Source organism: Diabrotica virgifera, chromosome 4, assembly GCF_917563875.1.
Source record: "Diabrotica virgifera virgifera chromosome 4, PGI_DIABVI_V3a".
NCBI classification, from domain to species: domain Eukaryota; kingdom Metazoa; phylum Arthropoda; class Insecta; order Coleoptera; family Chrysomelidae; genus Diabrotica; species Diabrotica virgifera.
Window position 1 is genome coordinate 182583180 of NC_065446.1, and position 24731 is coordinate 182607910.

At 31.6% G+C, this 24731-nt stretch overlaps 1 protein-coding gene across 1 annotated transcript in view; it reads left to right on the forward strand.

Annotated features, from left to right (window-relative positions):
- Positions 1 to 346: 346 nt before the first annotated feature.
- Positions 347 to 24731, forward strand: part of LOC126884026 (uncharacterized) — a 74692-nt gene continuing 50307 nt past the window's right edge. Inside the window, exons 1-3 of the mRNA XM_050649815.1 lie at positions 347 to 536; positions 16086 to 16279; positions 18985 to 19132. Coding sequence (XP_050505772.1) covers positions 16215 to 16279; positions 18985 to 19132 — 213 coding nt within the window. The 5' untranslated portion in view covers positions 347 to 536; positions 16086 to 16214. The remainder of the gene's footprint in view (positions 537 to 16085; positions 16280 to 18984; positions 19133 to 24731) is intronic.

Here is a 24731-nt window from a genome sequence, read left to right on the forward strand (position 1 = left end):
AACAAGATCATTCAGAATTTAACAAATTGAATTTTTATTCGTATCTAATTTTTTTAAAAATATCTTCTTCCCTTTGTCATGACACAGTGTACAAATATATGTCTTGAGCCACTAAGTCCTCAGTTTAGTAGATACTTTTAGACAATTACATTATTATTATTTTATTTGTACAGACACCTAAGGTACAATCTCTATACATCAATTTTTCAATTATTCTTGTAAAATTAATTTGAACAATTTTCATTCATTTGTAATGTCAGCTGTCATATATCAACACCGGACAGATGAAACATTTAAAATCCAACATCCAATCAATCACTGTCAGTCAGTTGTCAGCTCGCATCACTTAAAAATGGTTGGGTGATACCTTTACCATGACCAAATTTTATGTTTGTAACGTCTCAGTGATTGTTTTTACTGTTTTACAAGTACTAGTAAAAACTAAACTAATTTTCGTCATCCGGAGTTGCACAAATGACCAAATTTTCCAAATTTCTTAATAAGATGCAAGTAGCCGGTACTTTTTATACCTTGAAGTAAGTTAAAAAACTTTGTTCTTAGACATCTTTTTGCTTATTAGTTTAACTTTTTATTGTAGCATTAGCTCTGAAGATGACTTTTCAGTAGAAATTTGCTAAGGAAATAAACACATTTGCACACTTTAATATACTTCTTTCACTTCTTTCGTAAAAGCATTTTTCCTCAATTTTTCTGGATTTTTAGAGGGGGTCTCCAAACCATTTAACCCACAACTTTTTAGTAGTAAAATATTGGTTTAAAAAACGGAACTTTAATAAAATGAAATACCTATTCTGTATATTTTTTGTTTGTAAAATATTTTATCTAGAAGCTACAGTCACTTTTGTAAATTTTAAGACCAAATAAAAGGTACAATAATAATTTTCACAAATATAAAGTTTATTATTCGAGTAGGCAAATTGATATTAAAAATTAATAGTTAACTGTCTGATTATAAAAGATGCTAAAAAGATCCATAAGATCAAGTCAATATTGAAAAATATATAAAAAAATTATTATTAAGACAACAGACAAATACGTATATATGTATATATAGTGGCAGTAACAAACTCCCTCATGTCTACAAAAAATGCAAATGTATGTATTCTGTGATAATGCAATGTTAACGTGTTTCACTTACATTCCGCTACAAGGGCTCCTTCTATAGTCTTCAATAACATGATTTATTTATCAAATTATGCTAATGGGGATATGAAGGGATAGACGGAAAATGTTGTATAGGTTAACAAGTATATGTAAAATTTCTTGAGGGTAGAGAGATAAGTGGCGAGAGACAGCCAACAAATCTACGAAGCTAAATCAAAGATAGAAAATGCAAAACAAAATAAAACAAAAATTGACACATAAGTACTTTAAAAAACCTTATATTATATACAGGGTGTCCCAGACTAATTTATCCAGGCTATATTTCTAAAACGAATAGAGATTTTCGACTGGGACAAAAACTGATCTATTCTATTTGTAATACGCGTTAACCCGGCACCTGCCACGTGGGGTGCTACCAGCATCCCATAACCCATTTTTATCAAATATTTGGTATTTCAAGTTTGGTAACCGAGCTCTGCGTCATAGTAGCTTTCTATAATATTATATAGCATATATGTGTTAGTGTTTGAAGTGGTTATTTAGTGTCATTCTGAACTTATAGCTCTAAAGTCGAATTGGGGTGTCATCATCTGGCACTTTAGGTTTTAAATTTTTTTTTTGTATTTTTGATAAACAGGTCAAATTTACATTTTTTATTGAAATAACTGATTTAAATTATTAATATAGACTCATACTCACTAAATTTTAAATTTTTTTAGATATTTTACTTGACTTCATTTATTATGGCTTGGTACTTTTATTTTATTTTTTAACTTTCATAACATATCAGTGGCTACTCAACACATTATTTTGTTTTTTAAACAAGTAGATCACAGAAAATTTTTAAGGGGTGTTGTGAACACCCCACGTGGCAGTTGGCGCCTTGCAAAGCCACGTGGCAGGTGCCGGGTTAATATGGCGTAGAAAATCATCCTCTAAATATTCATCAATTAGTTACAACCCCTAGCTTTAACATTTTTAATAGCACCCTATACATTTTTTACAATTTTGGATGTGGTCTTCTATCGTCTATTTAACAGATTTTTTTTTAATAAAATTGGTTCCTAAGTAATCGAAAAACATATCATTTTATTTTTTATTTTTGTTAAATTAATCACGATATCTTCAAAAATATAATAGAAAAGAAATATACTCTATTGTCACTGAAAATTTTAAAATCTTATGGTAAAAGCTTACTTATGTAGAGTCAAAAAATGACAATAACAAATCATTTCCTAAATATTTATCCCTTAGTTATAAGCCCTAACTTTAAATTTTTTAATAGCACCCTGTACATTTTTTTATAACTTTGGATGTGGTCTTCCATCGCCTATTCATTTTTTTTTTAAATAAAATGGGTAACTGATATTTTCTTGGTTATTTACGAACCGATTTTAATTTTAAAAAATCTGTTGAATAGACGATAGAAGACCACATCCAAAACTATAAAAAAATGTACAGGGTGCTATTAAAAAGATTAAAGTTAGGGGTTGTAACTAAGGGATGAATATTTAGGCGATTTTTTTCTAAGTCATATTAAAGCGTATTACAAATGAAATAAATCCGTTTTTATCAGATTCGAAAATCGCTATTCATTTAAGACTATATAGCCTGGATAAATTAGTTTGGGAAGCATAATTAACACACAAAAATTGTTATTTTCTTGATTACTTACGAAGCGATTTTATTTTTAAAAAAATCTGTTGTATAGACGATAGAAGAGCACGCCCGAAACTATAAAAAAAATGTACAGGGTGCAATTAAAAAAATTAAAGTTAGGGGTTGTAACTAGCGGTTTAATTTTTAGGGGGCTATTTTTTCTACGCCATATTAAAGCGTACTACAAATGGAATAGATCAGTTTTTGCCCCATTCGAAAATCTCTATCCGTTTAAGAAATATAGCCTGGATAAAGTAGTCTGGGACACCGTGTATATATATATATATATAATGATGTTGGATATATATATATATATATATATATATATATATAATGATGTTGGATAATCGAGTACAAATATAAAAATAAATAAGCAAAATAATTGGCTAATACTCGTAAAGTGAATGTGAATTTAGTTGGAAATATATAAAATGATGAAGGGTCATCATTCCATACATTTAATAATAATAACATAATATTAATAATAATTTAATTTAATAATAATACATAACCTTGCTCCTGTAGTAATCCTTTTACAAGTTAACAAACAACTTTTTTAACTTGCTACACTATACTGACGAGGCCCAAATAGGCCGAAACACCGGTGTATATAGTTGCACAGAAATGTATGGAATGATGACCCTTCATCATTTTATATATTTCCAACTAAATTCAAATTCACTTTACGAGTATTAGCCAATGATTTTGCTTATTTATTTATATATATATATATATATATATATATATATATATATATATATATATATATATATATATATATATATATATATATATATATATATATATACACCCTTTTTAGGCGTCACCGCCCTTCCGGTAGGGATCTATGGAGGAGTGTCACCTAGCCGCAAGCCCTTATCCCTTACCGTACCGCTCCTCCATAGGCGGATCAGACACTAGCTTATTTCAGACCAAGTCGTAGATTCTTTTAGAATTTTAGACCACGACGTTTAGTCTAGGTGCCAGAGGGGTCACCGTGTCCTTTTCAATTCTGATGGACAAACTCAACGGTTTCTTGTGGATTTTTGGCTGCTGATTACGAATTTCGAGGGTGGATTTCGATCCGAGTGGTCAAAAAATTGTTTTAAACAATTTAATTGTTTATAAGGCTCTGGCTCATAAACTAAAAGAGATAAAAAAGAATGTTTCAAATAAAATGTGTTCGCTAATATAAAACGAAGAAAAAACCGTTTACTAAACTTACATCTATCTGTCAGAACTCAAGATATTGTAAAATTAGTGCACAATGCAAATTGCAAATTGCAAAATAAGTATTTTTCGAAGCTTTATCGATCGTAACTCAGTTTCTGCGCAAGCAAATGAGCCTTAGTAGATCTCATTTTAAAGCTTCGTTAATGTGCTTCGAAACCAAGTTTGTTAAATTACTTTTTCTGCATTTGTTTTAAAGTTATACCAGTTTGAATTTATAATTTTCTTAAAAAAATGGTACATTAATTTGTTTATAAGGGTTTCAAGTAAATTTGAGCTGAAAACATTTACACTGTAATTAACAGTATTGATAGAAAAACTCTAAGTTGAATATTTTGAGCTTTTTAAAATGTTCGTAAGTTTAATTTTGGTCAAGATATCGATATTTTAATGGCGCGCTATGAGACGCAAAATCGGCTCACAGTCAAGTATGTAAGTATTTTTCGACGCTTTGTCGATCATAAATCGGCTTCTAGGCATGCAAATGAGCCAATATTTGATATCCATATAAAAATGAATCGAATTCTTTTACAGCATTATCATTGCATATAAGACGAGCATTTATGTTGTGGCGGCATACACACATTTGACGTGCCTTGATGATGTTGCAAAAGAACTAGATCCAATTTATATGGATATCATATACATAATTAGACTCTGAGGCTCCAGAAAGTTTTAGTTTTACTGCCTATAAAAACAGACTTGAACAGACTGTGAACAGACAGTACCACCATGTAACTGTAAAAATTGCTGTAAGAACTTATGCAGAAGTAAAAAAGCTGAGATTTTCTGTATATCTTGATGCTGATGCATGAAAGATATTGTTTGTAAAAATAGTATTAATAAATAATATCAACTTACTTTTTAGTTATATTTCTGAAATATTAGTTTTTAATGTTTTTTTCTCATTTAGTACAAAAAATAGAAGACAAAGTAAATAGAATGAAAGGTGATACGAGGTAGAGTGTGATGATTTAACTATAAGAAATATGATAAAATTTTATTAGGATCTTCAAAAATGAAAAATGAACATAACGTATTAGTCCAAGTAATGAAGCTTAAATTAAAATAAAACCTCGCAATTTTTACAGAATCGATCGATTTGCTTGAAAATTTGAGAATAAGTAGTGGATAGTCCAAGAATCAAAATCTATATCATGCCGAAAGGCGTTTTTACCATGGGGGTGGTTGCCACCCCAACTCTGGGGTGGAAATTTTTATTATATTTTAATCACAAAAGTTGATAAAAACGTTCATTCTAAACAAAAAACGTTCTATACATTTTTTTGATAAAATTGACAGTTTTCGATTTATTCGCTATCGAAAGTGTTAGTTTTATATCGAAAAAATCCATGTTTTTAATAAGTTTTCTGCTAATAACTCCAAAAGTTTTCGTTTTATCAAAACAACTTTCCTTACGAAAAATTAACCTTTTAAAAAAATAAACAAAACCATTTTTTTTAATTTTCTTTAAGACCAATAGTAATCGAGCTATACTTTATTATATGTTGGCCCTTCTTCGTCAAATACTAATTATTTTAGTTTCAAAGTCAAAAGACGGGAAAACTATGCATTTTTCGAGTACAACTTCTTCAAACTAATTTAAAGTACTTAAAAATATTTATCTCCAGAAATAAAAAAAAGTTACTAGCTCAACAATTAAGTGACTTCTAATGAAAAGAATGTCAGTCCCCATTTTTTTCAGCGAAAAAGTGATCGCAAGCAACCCCATAATAACCACCCTAATTAAAATTAGTCATTAATCTTATTTAGACTTTTTTATTTATGTATTAATAATAGGTTCTAGAAGTTTGACCGTCTTAGAATGATTAGTTTAAAAAAAAATGGAGTTCAAACGAATAACGAATTTTTGTAGTTTGGAAAAAAATGACATTTTCTTCAGGATAGCAAGATTAGCATCGGAGATACGAAAAAATGTTTAAATATGAAATTGTAGCTCATTTCATTCCCAAGAAAACGGTTTTCAAAAATTTTTTCTACGGCAAAAATTGAGTGAGCTATGGACAATTAAAACTTGTAATAACATGCAAAAACCACCTTTACCAACCCTTTCAAAATCACCTCTCCTTGCGACTGAGGATTTTAAAAATATTTAATATTAATAGTCTTATAGATCTTGTAAAAACCTACAAACCTGTTATTTACCAAACTTCCAAAGATAAAAAATAAAAAAGTTAGGGTTAAAAAATCAATATATTTTTTTGAAAAAGAAAGGAGAAATCCAATTGGAAGCATGATAACGTAAGTTAGCGGTGTTTTTAGTCATTGGCCTTATTCATTCTTATTTATTTATGTATTATTAATAGATTCTGGAAGTTTGACTGGCTTAGAATGATTAGTTTTTAAAAAACTGGAGTTAAAAGCGAATAACGAATATTTGTAGTTTGGTAAAAAATGCCATTTTCTTCAGCATAGAAAGATTAGCATCAGAGATACGAAGAAATGTTTTAATATAAAATTGTAGGTTATTTAATTCCCGAGATCATGGTTGAAAAAATTTTTTCTACGGCAAAAATTGAGTGAATCATAAATGAGTAGGTATATCGGAAAACATTGATTTTTTCTATACAAAACTAACACTTTCGATAGCGAATAAATCGAAAACTATTAATTTTATCAAAAAAATGTATAAAACATTTTTTGCTTAGAATGAATGATTTTATCAACTTTTGCGGTCAAAATATAATAAAAAGCTTTCACCCCTGAGATGGGGTGGCAACCACCCCCATGGTAAAAGCACCCATCGGAATCATATGGATTTTGATCCTTGGACTATTCACTACTTATTCTCAAATTTTCAAGCAAATCGATCCATTCTGTAAAAATTGCGAGGTGAAAAGCTTCGGTTCCTGGCCTATATATACACATAGATATTATTATTTGCATCGAGAAGTTAGCGCGTGAACCTTTACGCGATGAACCAATCTCGCACCTCAGAGCGCGCTCTAAAATATGGATATCTTGGCCAAAAATAAACATACGAACATTTTCTTAAGCTCAAAATGTTCCTTTTGAGTTCTTCTATCAGTATCATTAATTAAAGTATAAATGTTTATAGCTCAAATTTTCTTGAAACCCTTATAAACAAATTAATGTACAATTTTTTTTAAGAAAATTTTAAATTCAATCGGATATAACTTTAAAACAAATGAAGACAAAGTAATTTAGCAAACTTTGTTTGAAAGCATATTTACCAGACTTTAAAATGAGACCTTCTAATGGTCATTTGCACACGTAGAAGCTGAGTTACGATCGATAAAGCTTCGAAAAATACTTATTTTGTAATTTGAAATTTGCATTGTGCACTAATTTTACAATATCTTGAGTTCTAATTGTTGGAATTAAGTTTAGTAAACGTTTTTTTCTTCGTTTTTTATTAACGAACAAATTTTATTTAGAACATTATTTTTATCTCTTTTAGTTTATGAGCCAGAGCCTTATAAACAATTTATAAACAATTAAATTGTTTATAACAATTTTTTGACCACTCGGATCGAAATCCACCCTCGAAATTCGTAATCAGCAGCCAAAAATCCATAAGAAACCGTTGAGTTTGTCCATCAGAATTGAAAAGGACACGGTGACCTCTATTTGGCGCCTAGACTAGTTAGTAGGGTGGTTCGAAAAAACTTTTTTTTATATTTCAGATCGCTATAGTGCGCAAAAGTTGCCATTGGGTGCGTTCGGACGACCACAGCGGCTGGACAGCTGAGCCAGCAGTAGCTGTCAGACGTCACCGCTGGAAGCCAGCCGCTGAGAGATTTACTAAGCTTTCCCTATCACGGCTGGATACAACCACTCAGCCGATTTCTGCTGACAGCCAGCCGCTATGGTCGTCTGAACGCACCCATTGGTATAGACTTGAAAAAAGCACTAATTATTATTTTTTTACTAATTTGTCTTCCGGTCGCGCAATGCCATCAAAGTTAGCAAAAATTGTGAAAAACCTGAATTTTTCATATATTTTTTTAACAGGCCGGATGGTTTTTATTGCGTTCCTATACCATGAATTAACTACTAAAAGTATGTAAAATCAATATAAATGCACTTATTATATATACATTTGTTTCATATCTTCCGGTCGCGCAACGTAATACAAAATGAGTAAAATTAGTAGTTTTTGCAAAATTTCAAAGTTTGACTATTTGGTACAATTTAATCATAAAACTTTTAGAGATGGTATAGTTTAATTTAATTACGATAATATATTTAAAATCCAAGCATATAAGATAAATTTTGACATTCAAGTGGAATTCGGTGGCGCAGCTTCGTCAAAAACAGCAGACTACCGAGAGACGAGGCGAAAGGGACGAATGCCAGCGAAGCGCGCATTGCTACAAATAAAGATACATGTGGGAATACCTCTACAATGGCGTATTTTTCTTCTCCATTACAACTAACTGCCATTCCACCACCTTTTCCAACACAATGAAAATATGAATTTCCAACCCTGATGAAAATACAACAGGAGCAATAGGATATTCCGGACCAATTGGAAAGGCCCTACCTGATTGTGAAAGACTACCACTTATTGATTTTAATTCTGTTGATTGTGAGATTCCAAAAGTTGATAAGCGTATTCTTAAGCTTGTCAACTCTTAAGCACCAATAATTGTACTTGCTAGATATCAGAAATCATCAAGTCAGGACATTGTTCAGAAGACTTTGTAGTGGGTACGTGATCCTAACCCAACGTCACATTCAAGATGGCTTACTACTGCAAACCAAGTTTTGCGTTTCTACATCAGTGTGTCCAACCCTTCTGAAAATCTGAGAGAGATTGTCACATTCATTCTTAAATGTTATAATATGCCTACGTGGTTGTTATGTATGGTTCTCATGTACGCATATACTTGGCAACGTTGCACTTGGTACACGGAACCACAAGTGACAGCTGTGACATGACAACCAGACATTGACAACACACTTAGGTTAGGGACTCCATGTTAACAAGAGTAACAATGTTAATTTACATATCTTTATAAAGCTTAATAAAACCTATCGTAAATAGCTTTGTTATATAATGTCCCACAATCCTAAAGAGGCATACATTACATGGTGGCAGCGTAAAAGTGACGATAGGTTAAGATAGGTGACGATATGTTGTGTTAAAAGCCGGTGCATGTGAAAAAACCTATAAAAAACATAGGTAAGTAAAGAAGCTCGAATCAAGATGACAGATACTAGTAAAGGCTTAGAACCGTTTAGTTTCCAAGGAAATAATATTTCACACGAGTGGAAATTTTGGAAGCAAAAGTTCCAGTTATTTTTAACAGCCTCCGGCAAAAGTGAAAAACCAGACCACATAAAAAACGCTATTCTCCTAAATCAGCTGGGAGATGAAGGGCTAAAGATATTCAATACCTTCGAGTATGAAAATGATGGAGATGATCAGAAGTACAACGTTGTCTTGTCTAAGTTTGATACATACTGCAGCCCTCTTAAGAATTTAATTTATGAACATTTTAAATTCTTTAAAAGAGATCAATTACAAAATGAAAGTATTGATCAGTTTGTAACTGCCTTAAAACAATTAGCATCAACATGTGAGTTTAAAGAAAAGGATACTTTAATTTTGGACAGGATTGTTTTGGGTATACATGATCTACGAATTCAAGAAAAATTATTACAATGTGCTGATTTAAAACTAGCACAAGCTATAGACATCTGTAGGGCTATGGAAAATAGTGCTTTTACTCTTGTTAACATGGAGTCCCTAACCTAAGTGTGTTGTCAATGTCTGGTTGTCATGTCACAGCTGTCACTTGTGGTTCCGTGTACCAAGTGCAACGTTGCCAAGTATATGCGTACATGAGAACCATACATAACACGTCCCCTTTAATAAAAACAAAATAAACTAAAAATAATTCACATAATATATCAAAGGTACATAAATAACAATAATTCACAAATATATCAATAGGTAAATCTATCAGGAGGGCGAATAACTCTACCACTTCTCAAATTTTCACTCAAATATGTTCCTGGTAAGAATCTCAAAGTTCCTGACAATTTAAGTAGAGATCCTTTGAATGAAACCATAAATACTAATTTTATAGATGATGAAAATAATTTGAAAGTGTATTCTATTGTAGCAACATCAAAAGAAAATGAAAAAAGATTACAAAATGCAATTGATACTGACCCATCTTTACAAAAAGTTAAATATTATGTTTTAAATGGGTGGCCTGAGCATAAAAGCTCTGTACCTTCTGAGGTGAAAAAATTCTGGTCTGATAGACATGATATATATTTATTAAAGAATGTATTGTTTTATAAAAAAAGGTTAATTATTCCTGAAGAATTGAAGGGTGAATTTCTTGATGTTATACATCAGTCTCATCAGGGTGTAGTATCATGTAAGAAAAAGGCTCAAGAAGCAATTTATTATCCGGGATTGATGAAGGATATAGAAAACATTGTTCTGAACTGTCTGACTTGTCAAATGAGCTATAAGAGCAACAATAGGGAGCCATTAGAATCACATGATGTACCTGAAATACCTTGGCAAAAAATTGGTATTGATTTTATGACAGTAGCCTCACAAGACTTTTTAGTTGTGGTTGATTATTTTTCGAAATTTGCAATTGTTAACAAACTAATGAACAAAACGGCTAGCAGTGTTGTAACACAATTAAAAAATATGTTTGCTATTAATGGACTGCCTTGTAAAATATTTTCTGATAATGGTCCTCCATTCAGTTCTCATGAATTTTTAAATTTTGTCCGTATGTATAATATTGAAGTAACAACATCAAGTCCACAATATCCTCGTAGCAATGGCATGGTGGAAAGAACAATACAAACAATAAAAAACTTGTTTTTAAAATCTGTACAAACTAAGAAAGATCCATTTCTAGCTGTATTAGATTATAATACAACTCCAAAACAAAATTTACCTGCTCCTTGTGTGTTGCTAACTGGAAGAAATTTCAGAACCAACTTACCAGTCAGTATGGAATTTCTAAAGCCCAGACATTCTAATAAAAGATATTTTACACAATTGAGAGAAAATCAAAGAAAACAAAAACACTATTATGACAAAGGAACAAACAGGTTACCAGAATTAAAGTCTGGACAACAAATTTTACTTCAAGAAAAGAAAAGGAAATGGAACCCTGGAGTGGTTGTGGCAAAGAAAGGATCAAGGGATTACGTGGTTAAAGTAAATGATACTGATTATAGACGTAATAGACACTATCTTAGACCTGTACAGTCAGAAGCACAGCAACATGCTTATGAAAATTGTGAGCAAGCATACGTGAAAGCTAGTCATGAAAATGATATTGTGACTACTGGAAAGACAAGTATGGGAAATACGAGAACAGTTCTTTGTCCAGATGTACCCGATGATACAAGAGACTGTAAAACAAATAAGACTATCAAAGATATTGATGTACCTTCAACATCTAATAGAACATCACCCATCAATGACATTAATGTACCTTCTACATCATACAGTACTTCACCTGGTTTGAAAACCTCCAGAAATGGTAGAGTTATTCGCCCTCCTGATAGATTTACCTATTGATATATTTGTGAATTATTGTTATTTATGTACCTTTGATATATTATGTGAATTATTTTTAGTTTATTTTGTTTTTATTAAAGGGGACGTGTTATGTATGGTTCTCATGTACGCATATACTTGGCAACGTTGCACTTGGTACACGGAACCACAAGTGACAGCTGTGACATGACAACCAGACATTGACAACACACTTAGGTTAGGGACTCCATGTTAACAAGAGTAACAATGTTAATTTACATATCTTTATAAAGCTTAATAAAACCTATCGTAAACAGCTTTTTTATATAATGTCCCACAATCCTAAAGAGGCATACATTACAGTGGTTTGCCATAAAAATAAACCACAAATTCACAGATGGGTCTAGACATGATTACAAAATCATTGAATATTCAAGGTACTTACCAGTAGAGTTTCTTCAAGTTGTTGATCCCGTTTTACAACGGAATGCTTACTTTGTCCATCCCGAAAATTTATTTTGGCTATGGTAACTGATGACAGAAACCATTTCCGAGAGCTGGGCTTTAGGCGTATCATGAAGGAAAAGCAAGCAATATCTGAATGTGACTCAGAATTTTTAAACCACCAAACTTAAACTTTGAAGCTAAATAGTATTACGAAATTATCAAATGGAACACCAGTACACTGACTTCCCTCTACTGCTAAGAACATTGACTAATAAAGAGATAAAACAGTATGTGAGCAATGACTTCAAGCCTGTTATGAGTATAGATAATTTGCAATGCCATACACAGGCAGTTGAAAAATGCGTTAAGCTAGTGGCCGTAGCTTCAAGTAAAGTGTTTGGACACAGTTCCAGAAACGGCTATATTAGAACCACATTATTGCAGCGCTCAGCGATGGCAACGATTAAAATCAACAACAACTGGTAGTCTTTCACAATCAGGTAGGGCCTTTCCAATCGGTCCGGATATCCTATAGTGCCTGTTGTATTTCCATCCAAGTGTTGGAAAAGGTGGCGGAATGGCAGTTCGTTGTAATGGAGAAGACAAATACTCCATTGTAGAGGTCTTCCACATGTATCTCTATTTGTGGCTGGGCGAGCTTCGCTGGCATTCGTCACTTTCGCCTCGCCTATCGGTAGTCTGCTGTTTTTGACGAAGCTGCGCGACCTAATTCCACTTGAATATCAAAATGTATCTTAGATGCTTGGATTTTAAATATATTATTGTAATTGAATTAAACTATAGCATCTCTAAAAGTCGTATGATTAAATTGTACTAATCAGTCAAACTTTGAAATTTTGCAAAACTACTAATTTTACTCATTTTGTATTACGTTGAGCGACCGGAAGATATGAAACAAATGTATAATAAGTGCATTTATATTGATTTTACATACCTTTAGTAGTTAATTCATGGTATAGGAACGCAATAAAAACCATCTGGCCTGTTTAAAAAAAAATTGAAAAATTAAGGTTTTTCACAATTTTTGCTAACTTCGATGGCATTGCGCGACCGGAAGACAAATTAATAAAAAAAAAAATAATTAGTACTTTTTTCAAGTCTATACCAATGGCAACTTTTGCGCACTATAGCGATCTGAAATAAGAGAAAAAGTTTTTTTCGAACCACCCTACTAGTTAGCCTTTTTAGTTTTCTATTCACCGGCTTGGGTTCGAACTCAAACCTCGATCGAATATCCTCTAGACTTGTCGATCGAGCGCCTCAGACCGCTTAGCTAATCTGACGGACAAAAACCTTAACATATGTTTTTTTTCTTAGTATAGTAGATACGTATGTAGTTTTATGTTTTAAATTATTAAGTAGATTTAGTATTTTTCCATTTATTTATAGATGCTATAACTAAGCTCCAAATATCTTTTATGTGTGTGTGGACTGCAAAACCTGAAAATAGCGAACACCTTTATACAGGGTATCCCGAAAAGATTGGTCATAAATTATACCACAGATTCTGGGGTCAAAAATGGGTTGATTGAACCTATTTTACCTTAGTACAAATGTGGTCATAAAAAAAGTTACAGCCCTTTGAAATTACAAAATGAAAATCGATTTTTTTCATTATATCGAAAACTATTAGAGATATTTTATTGAAAATGGACATCTATCATTGTTATGGCAGGTATATCTTAAAACACAATTATGGTGAAATTTTTCCGCCCCATAAAATTTTTATCGGGGTTTTGTTCTCTTAACCCCCCCCCCCACAAACTATTGTGTACGTTCCAATTAATTCATTATTGTGGTACCATTAGTTAAACACAACGTTTTTAAAACATTTTTGCCTCTTGGTATTTTTTCGATAAGCCAGTTTTTATTGAGACGCGCCTTCTTTTTTAATATGTTTACATAAAAATTGTATGGGGTTATGTTCCTTTGTTCTTTTAAACCCCCCAAATGTTTGTGTACGTTCCAAATAAACTATTATTGCGGTACCATTAATTAAACACAGTGTTTTTAAAACTTTTTTGCCTCTTAGTCTTTTTTTGATAAGTCACCTTTTATCGAGGTGTGGCTTCTTTTTCAAAATATACCTCAAAATATAAATTATAAATAAATTTTCAGATTTTTAATAGGTTTCTATAATCATACTTAACCGTATGCAAATATGTGGTGGATTCGATAAATATTCAAAATATCTCGATAAACACTGGCTTATCGAAAAAGTACTAGGAGGCAAAAAAGTTTTAAAACAGTGTGTTTAACTAATGGTGCTACAATAATAATTTAATTGGGACGTACACAAAAGTTTGGGGGGTTTAAGGGAACAAAACCACCATAAAATTTTTATGGGGTGCACAAATTTCACTTTAATTTTTTTTTAAGATGGTGCTGCTATAAAAATGCCACATGTCCATTTTCAATAAAAAATCTCTAAGAGTTTTCGATATATGAAAATAAAACGATTTTCATTTTGTAACTTCAAAGGGCTGTAACTTTTTTTGTGTGCACTATTGTATATAGGTTAGTCAGGTCCAATAAACCTATTTTTGACCCCAGGATCTGTGATGGAGCAGCAATGACAGAACAATTAACAACATTAATTAACAAAATCATAAAACACAATAAAATACCGGAAGAGTGGAGAACGAGCGAACTAATTCTACTATTCAAAAAAGGAGATAAAAGGCAGCCAGAAAACTACAGAGGTATCAACTTGTTAAATACTACCCTAAAACTTACAACTAAAATCTTACAAGACGTAATGAATCAGAGGATAAGTTTAGCAGATGAACAACAGGGTTTTCGTACTGGAAGATCATGTACAGATGCAATATTCGTCATAAATCAAATTACTGAGAAATCACTAGAATATAATATACCAGCATTTCTATGTCTGATTGACTTAAAGAAAGCATTTGACAGAGTAAGACTCAAAGATGTAATCCATCTTCTGTATAATAGAGAAGTCCCTCTAGATATCATCAAAACTATTGAGAACATCTACCAAAACAAAAAAAATCAAAGTCAGAATAGATGGACAACTTACAGAACCTATAGATATAAGCCGCGGAATAAGACAGGGAGACTCATTGAGTCCTATGCTTTTCAATTCAATCATGGATGAAATCATCAAAAACGACAACAAAGGAAGAGGTTATAGAATGGGAAAAAAGAAGTAAAAATACTCTGCTACGCAGACGACGCAAGATTGATAGCCCAAGATGAAGATAGTCTACAAATATTAGTCCACAGATTTAACATACATAAGAGCAAAAGAATTCAATATGACAATTTCATCTCAGAAAACTAAAACAATAGTAATCAGTAAAGAACCAATCAGATGCAAAATAGAAATTGATGGTATCAGTATTGAACAAGTAATGGAAGTAAAATACCTTGGAATTACATTGTCAAGATACGGAGACCTAGACAAAGAAATGAGAAATCAAGTACAAAAAGCAAATAGATTGGCAGGATGCCTTAATAACACTATATAGCGAAACCGACATATTAACACTGAGATGATGTTAAGAATTTATAAAGCCAGTGTAAGACCAATAATGACATATGCATCAAAAACAAGACCCGATACAGCCACAACACAAAGACTACTGGAAACGGCAGAAATGACAGTACTGAGAAGAATTACAGGAAATACACTGCGAGAGCGAAAGAGGAGCGAAGATATTAGAAGACAATATAACGTACAGTGTATAAACGAATGGACACTAAATAGAAAATGGGATACATAACCAGAATGGGGGAGACACGTGTGGTCAAAATAGCACAAGATAAATCACTAATCGGCAGAAGAAGTATCGGCCGACCGCGCAATAGATGGAGTGACAACCTTCCACAGAGGTATCAATCCGCCAATGAACAAGCAGAATTGCTTATAAAGAGGAAGAAGAAGAAGAATCTGTGGTATAATTTATGACCAATCTTTTCGGGACACTCTGTATAACGGCCAATATTTCGTTCATTTTAGTGGCCGTTATGGACAGGTTTTACTGTATATTTATTTTAATAAAATTTGATTCAATTCATTAATAATTTAATTTTAACAAAGTTCAATCTTTTATATTTATTGTTTTAGTGCAATCCTGTTACCTGGCATGTGTCGGCGGATTTTCAGCTATATGTTATAAACTTGTTCTTACTGTACATTAAACTCAAATATAAGTTTAATGATATTAAATTTTTTGCCACTGTATTGATATTTTCAATGTTTTTACATGGCATGGTCTTACAAATTTTCGATGCTGATCCTATTTACCCGCCCGTTACCAGGTAAATTACATTTTTAATGAAGTGATTATTTGTAATTTATCTAATAATGTTCTAAATTATATGCGCACTAGTAGGATTTATCGCTGTGTCTAGGTACACGCTAACGTGTACGCAAATAAAAAAGTTAGGTACACGCGAATTAAACTTCATCAAGCCAGTGACGTCATTATTTAGCGTACGCAGTGACTTTATATTTAGGTACACGCTATTTTGATATGTTTATTGTTTGATAGAAAAATATGTATTATTAAGGAGAGGAAAAGGGAAGCAGAACTATTCAGATGTTCCAAACTTAATAATGTAATAAATCAATGTGTATATAAAAGTATTATATTCACGTTAGCGAAACAAATTTTAGTTGACATGAAATGTACAAAATATTGTTAAAGATTTGTTTATTACGTAATTAATTATACCAGTTTATAAACTATAAACCAATGCTGTTGCGTTTATTTCTATTTATACACGGAATTGAACTTGTTACGATTTTCATAGAAAATATGTTATAACTTTGTAAATACCCTATATAACATAATAAACCTTTATATTTTTGTGATGGGGAAGTTAAGAAGATTTCGAACATAAAATAAAATATAGGGTGTTCCATTTAAAAAAAACATAAGTTTGGTCTGCCACTATGTTATCGAACGCCCTGTAACATTTTAACTAATTTTGTAATATGAAGCTCAAAGTTTGCTACAATTTTTGTTATTAACTTTTATTGCTATCTATTACTATAGCGAGTCTACTGAGCTTTATCACACTAATCAATCGCCCTGTATCTTTTATCTTAATACTTCTGCTACCGTTAATCATGAATTTTTGTCTTATCTTTTTCATACTGTTTTCAAATAATGTTAAACTCATTAAAAGAACTAAATAATTGTCCATATTCCATAGTTAATTTAAAAAAACACTAAACAAATAAAAAATAAGAAACTCTTTACTAATCGATATTAAAATATGAACACAACGCGATTAGACAAATTCCAACACTCTGACTTTCTGACACTCGCGGTATATACTTACCACAGCATACACGCGGCTCAAGTTAGCGTGTATGCAAAAAACCAGTAACAGTGCACGCTAAATACTGACGTCACTGAATTGATGACGTTTCGCTTGTACCTAACTTTTTTATTTGCGTACACTTTAGCGTGTACCTAGACACAGCGAGGATTTATACCATCTAAATTGTCTTTCCACCGTGTTAGTAAAAATCCTACAATAGAGCATTATCTTTAACCACTTCCTCATTCAAAGTTTTTTCCGAGATATAGATGCCGGTCCTGTTAGGTCTGGATCCCGCGTAAGAAAAAAAAGTTGAATAACAGCAAGCTGAAAATTTGTTAATAGCTTAAGTGTGTCTAGTCGGATAAACTTTGATATATAGAACACTGGAACAGGGGCAGTTTTAATTGTGGAACAGGTTAAAAATTTGGAACGGTCAGACTACGAAAACGGCACATGTATTTTGTCCGACAGAACAGACTTAAACTCTCCGAACAGAGATTAAACTCTCATGCAAAAATCAGAGTGCTATTTATCACCAAATGGTCGTTTTAATGAGTGGAACATGTAGAATATTTCAAATGACAGGAATTATGACAGGTGATAAATAGCAGTCTGATTTTTGCATGAGAGTTTAATCTCTGTTCGGAGAGTTTAAGTCTGTTCTGTCGGACAAAATACATGTGCCGTTTTCGTGGTCTGACCGTTCCAAATTTTTAACCTGTTCCACAATTAAAACTGCCCCTGTTCCAGTGTTCCCATATATCAAAGTTTATCCGACTAGACACCCTTAAGCTAGTAACAAATTTTCAGCTTGCTATTAATCAACTTTTTTTTCATACGCGGGATCCAGACCTATGTGCTATAATTTGATATATGGAATACTGATTTGGCCTCATGGTTTATTGGATTTGGTGAAATAATTTGTTTTCTTGTTTTAATTGTAGTTTTTATTGTATTAATAATTTTTAAACTGGGTTCATAAACTTCAAAGGAAAAACGTAAGTTTTGTATTTTTCATAAAGTCCTGTAATAAAAAATGTGGAAATATTATTCCACATACAGTGGTTTATGTGGAAGATGCGAGGACAGGGAGAGCTAAAAGTAGTGTTCAGGAAATCAAGAGAAATATGTTGATAGAAACTTCTAACCAGCCTAGCAGGAAAATAACGTCTGTAAAAATTATGGATAAATTCAAATGGATGTAAAAAAATGCCACAGAGTTTTTTGATACGTAATAATTGACGTTGAATATGCAATTTGTACTTTCCAAAACTTCATGGAAGTGCATAAAAAATTATTTTAAATGAAAAGTGAATACATCATAATAAAAAAAACAGCCACGTGTAGGTAATAACACTGTTAAACAATGTAGGTACTGAGGATAAGCACTGTTATGGTAAATAATACAAATGTTAAATAAACAGGATGACAGTTAGTCAGGAGCATCTAGATGAGTGTTCAGAGTGAAATAAACTGTGATATGCTTAGGCAATTTAATAAACTAAACCGACTTCAGTACGCTAGGTACGACATCTTTATGAAATAAAGGAAAAGATTCCTCTCGTATAGAAAGAAACGCCTCCAGTAGCGAACGGCGAACGTGAAATATGAATTCAAAGCTTTCATAAAAGCAAATAAAGGATTGTATATATTTATATTCTAATATTTATTATAAATAACATATTTTTCAGGTATATCGAAATACATTATTTGTTTTCTTCACTAAATATGATATTCTCATATATGTCAGTTCCATCAGTATGGCCCTCAACTTTAATTGGAGTAATATTTGGAGTAATTTACATTAAAACTAAAAATTTTAAAGTAAAACCATCAACGGTAAATGAATTTACATATAGTTTAAGAATAATTTTTATACAGGGTGTTTCATAAGAATTGTCCATATAGTAACTGGAGAAACCTTAGCACTAACTACGAAGATTTAACCTAAAAACTTAAATAAAATATTCCTCCTTACTGAGATACAGAGTGTTTTATTAAAAATATTCTAAAATTGTTTTAGTCCATTATTTTAACACCTTCCAATATTTTTTGTTCAAACTTAATAAACAGTTTACACATGTTAAGGATACTTTAACTAGTGCTAAGAGACAGTTTTCCGCTATTACTCCAGAGGCATGCTGTAGAGATATATACTTCCTTTTTCCCCATTTTCCCCCTCACATTCTGCTCCACTGTAGTAATAATCATTTCAGCATGCTTTTTAATTCTTTGTTACTTTTTACGAAAATATCATCATTGTTTCTCAATGCGATAGAGTCAGTAGTTTTCAAGTTATTTGCATTTATACATAATGGATTCAATAAGATTATGTATTTTAAAATATATAAATAACATTCAAAAAGAATAATTTTATCAAATCAATTACCTTTAAACGCAAATAACTTGAAAACTACTTACTCTATCGCATTACGACAAAAGGATGATATTTACGTAAAAATTAACGAAGAATCAAAAAATACGCTGAAATTATTATTACGGCAGTAGCATAGATTGTGAGAGGGAAAAAGGAAGAAAAAGGAAGTATATATCCCTACAGTACGCCTCTGATAACGGCGGAAAACTATATTTTAACACTAGTTAAAATATACCAACATGCGTAAACTGTTTGTCAAGTTTGAACAAAAAATATTGGAAGGTGTTGACACAATGGGCTAAAATCATTTTATAATATTTGTCATAAAACACTCTGTATCTGTGTAAGGGAGAATATTTTATTTAAGTGTTTTAGGTTAAATCTTCCTATTTTGTGCTAAGGTTTCTTCAGTTACAATATGGACAATTCTTAGTGAAACACCGTGCATGTCAATATATTAAAACTTGTTTTATATCGCACGTATTTGAGGTAGGTTGTAATGATATAGTTTTTTCTTATTAACCCTTAACCCGAAACATTGGTCTAATAGGCCGAAGCACGCGAATATCTGCTGATTGAAGCAACAGTGCAAGCTTTAGGGCGCGTCCATTTTGCATGCTGGTTTCCGAGTCAGAAAGCTAAGTTGCACGTTGGATAGTCCCGTTTAAATACAAAGGATCATTTGCACACTGACTTCTGAAACTAGCGTGCACTATGGACGCGCCCTACGCGCACATCCTTTAAAATAAAGTCGGTTACACACCTGACAACTGGCATGCACAAAACACATTTGCGAGTAATAGGGAACTTGCACATTTTTTCTTATTAGATAATAATGTTCAGTTTTGTTTAAAAATGAGATTTCCAAAATTTCACGCTTCAAAAACTCGTAATAACTTAGAAATACATATTTAAAGTCTTCAGCGGTATAAAATACGTTCAAACGGCACGTGACGTCTTGTTTTGCGACATAGTTTTGCATTAGTTTTTATTATGGTTATATTTCGTTGTATCTAGGTACACGCTAACGTGTACGCAAATAAAAAAGTTAGGTAGACGCGAATTAAACTTCATCAAGCCAGTGACGTCATTGTTTAGCTTGCGCAGTGACTATATATTTTGGTACATGCTATTTTGATATATTTAGTGTTTGTTTGATGGAAACATATTTGTTAAGGGAAGGGAAGCAGAACTATTCAGATGTTTCAAACTTAATTATAATAAATCAATGTGTATATATGTATAAAGGTATATATTTTGGTTAGCAAAATAATTATATGTATTTAGTTGACATGACATGTAGGTACAAAATATTGTTAAAATAATTTTTATACGTAAGTGAGTTATTATAATCAACTATTCTAAATGCAAAATAAGCCACAATTTAACTAAAAATATTATCTTATTAACGTTTAGACGTCCAAATCGGATGTCATTGTCAAAATACAAAAATTAGTCAGATTAACTAAATTATTAGAAAAAATTTTTTACTAAGCAACAACATTTTTGTTTAATTTAATAATATTTTGTATTTTGACAACGACATCCGGTTTAGAAGTCGAAACGTTAATAAAATCAATTTTTTAGTTAAATTGTGGCTTAGTTCCAATTTAGAATAGTTGATTACAAAAATGCCACAAGGATAATAGCTTCAAAACAAGTTAATTATTATTATGAAAGCTTTAGGTCTTCCTTTTATTTTAATCTTTTACGGTAATACTATTTCATTTATAACGAAAAAAAATATATATTAATTTATCGTCTCTTATCTTTTGCGTACTGTTTTAAAATGTTCTTAAACTCATTAAAAGAACTAAATAATTGTCCGCACTCCGTACTTAATTTAAAAACAAACACTAAACAAATAAAAAATAAGAAATCACTGACACTCTAACATTTTATTTGCGTACACGTTAGCGTATACCTAGACACAACCTTATATTTAAGTATATTCTTCTTCTCATTCTTGAGTTTATTGGCCTCCACCTACTTGGGTATTTGGCAAGCTCATCGTCGTGGAATAAGTCAAAAATATTTATATTCTAATGACATTTATCGTATGTCATTGTAATAATATATACCAGTTTGTTAAAATTGTAGTTTTATACTGTTTTTGAAGGAAAGGAACGAAGGTTTACTATTGAAAATAAAACCATTTTGTAAAAGTACAAATTTTCTATGAATAGGTCAAACGATTAAAAACACTTAAAACGTCACATAAATGTATTTTCTACTGACGTTTATAACGTCTAATTTAAAATTCTGTTTACTTTATTGGAAAAATGTAAATGTAAAACCAAGTGACGTCACGATGCGTTTTGGACCACCTGTTTTAATTTGAATTTTTAATCGTCTTTAGGGGCCAAACGAAAGACAAACAAAACTTTTTTTATCTTTGATACATGTTTTAAATTATGTTCTGTTGTGATTTATAACATTTTTTCCGAATTTAAAAATTTATGCAAGTACCCTATTGGGATTCAAGTAGCCTACATTAGCCCAATAAATGACCGTTTTGGAGTGTAATTTCCAGGGGCAACTCCGAATTGTATGAAAATTTGGATTTAGGTTCTACTTACCCTTCACTTCAAAGTTGAATTTGTGCCGTTGGTTGCTTTTACTTGGAGGGTGACATTTACCCCTTCTCGGGGGGTGAAAAACGCGTGTGTAAAATAAGGACGGAAATGGATAAATTGACTTATTTTAAACACCTTTTGTTCTATAAAGTTTTTTACGTAAGTCAATACTTTTCGAGTTATTCGCGATTTAAAATGTTGATTATTCGACAAAAAAAACTACGATTTCAGACAGTTTTTCCCAAATAACTCAAAAAGAAAATATTTTATCGAAAAAAATATTTTTAGCAAAAGTGTAGCCTATAAGAAAACGAATAAAATTGTGTACCAGTAAAGTCTACAAATTGAGTAGAAGCAAAGTTGTAGCTCATGAAAAATACGTTCTTATTCGTCTAATTCAAAATCGAATAATTCAACGCGAAATCACCGAAGAAAAAAGCGCATTTCGGGAAAACCTTACCAACATTTTTAAAGTATCGAGAAAAAGCTTATTATTTGTTTTTTACAAAAGTTTACAGTATCAAAAATAAACGAGTTACACTGAAAAAATAAGTTGGCCCCTTTTTTTTTGGTAAAAAAAAAATCGTGAGAACCTCCCTCTATTTAGCACCCTAAATTAAATTAATCGTTTAGCTTTACCATCTATATTCACTGTATGTGTATTGTTTATATGATCTGTAAGTTTGATTGGTTTGAAGTGCTTATTTTTGAAAACATTTGGTTTTATATTAAAAAAAATTTCTAAAAATTTTTGAAAAATTCCTTTTTTTTAAATAACTTAAAAAGTATTAGTGATAAGAAAAATCTTGAAGAGCAAAAAAATGTAGGTTTTGCTATTATAAATATGCTAGTTTCATTTTGTTTCTCCGTAAGACAAAAATTGGTTAAGATATGGCTGTTCAAAATTTGCATACACTCGTGATTAGTGACCCATTCAAGCTTTCTCAATTATAACCCTATCAAAAATAAACACTTTAAACAGGTGAGACTGACAGATCATATAAAAAATAGATAGGTAAGTAAATTGTTCGTAAAGCGGTAGCGATTAATTTCATTTGGGGAGCTAAACACTAAACACAAGACTTTCATGATTTTTACAAAAAAAAAGAGGGCCAACTTTATTTTGAGCGTAACTCGCTTATTTTTAACGCTAAAACTTTTGTTAACAATTAGAACAAAGCTTTTTATAAACACTTTAAAAAAGTTTAAATGGGGTTTTCCCGAAAAGTGCTTATTTTTCGGTGATTTCACCTTGAAATATTCGATTTGGAATTAGACGAATAAGAACGTATTTTTCAGGCGCTACAACTTTGTTTTTATTTAATTGATAAACTTTACTGATTCATCATTTTTTTGGGTTTTTTATAAGCTACACTTCTGCTAAGAATATTTTTTTCGATGCAATATTTACTTTTTGAGTTATTTGCGAAAAACCGTCTGAAAACGTAGTTTTTTTTGTCGAAAAATCAACATTTTAAGTCAGCAAATAACTCGAAAAGTATTGACTTACGTAAAAAACTCTATAGAACAAAAGTTGCTTAAAATCAGTCAATTTATCCATTTCCGGTCTTATCTTGAACATATGTTTTTCACCCTCGAGAAGGGGTGACTGTCACCCCCCAAGTAAAAGCAACCAACGGCACAATTTCAACTTTGAAGTGGAGGGTAAGTAGAACCTAAATCCAAATTTTCATGGAATTCGGAGTTGCCCCTGATAATTACACGGTATCGCCGAATTTCCCGTTCATTTACTGGGCTACATGCCTATACTGGCAAGGCAAAAAAGTAGGGTAGATTTTTACACATGACAGATGACAGTGCCAGTACAATATCGAATGGTTTTTATGTACAAAGTACATTTGTGTAATTAAAAGTTTTTAGTTTTTTCACCGCCGCAACGAAACATTTTTTTAATTAATTTTTAAAAATAAAATGACTTATGTCCGTAGCGCGCGTTCACATACACCTGTGCCACACTCCACGCATGCACATTGTATCTCATATTAGCACACTACTAGCGGAAAAAATCAAATTGTTTATAATTATTGATTAGCTTGCCACGAACTAGCATGATCAGGGGCGTCATTTGAAATTTTGATTGGGGGGGGGGGCAAGCATTATACAGGGTGAGGCAGATAAAGGGCCTATTAGAAATATCTAGAGAACTAAAGGTAATAGAATGATGAAAATTGGAATACAGCGGTTTTGAGGTATGAACTATTTACTGAAAATATTTTGGTCTCTTTGCTACTTCCGGTTATACTGGAAGTTGATTGTAACTTCGTTTTTTTTTTTAAATGAGACACCCTGTATATTTTTACATTTTTGGATTCTGCTCGATGTCTTGTTTCTTAAAATATGAGGTTTTGTAATATTATACAGGGTAGTTTAAAAGATAATTACGGTTTTTTATAAATTTTGTAGCAAATTTCAGACCCTGTAGAATTCTACTGATTTGATATCAAAAACTCTATTTATGTTCAAG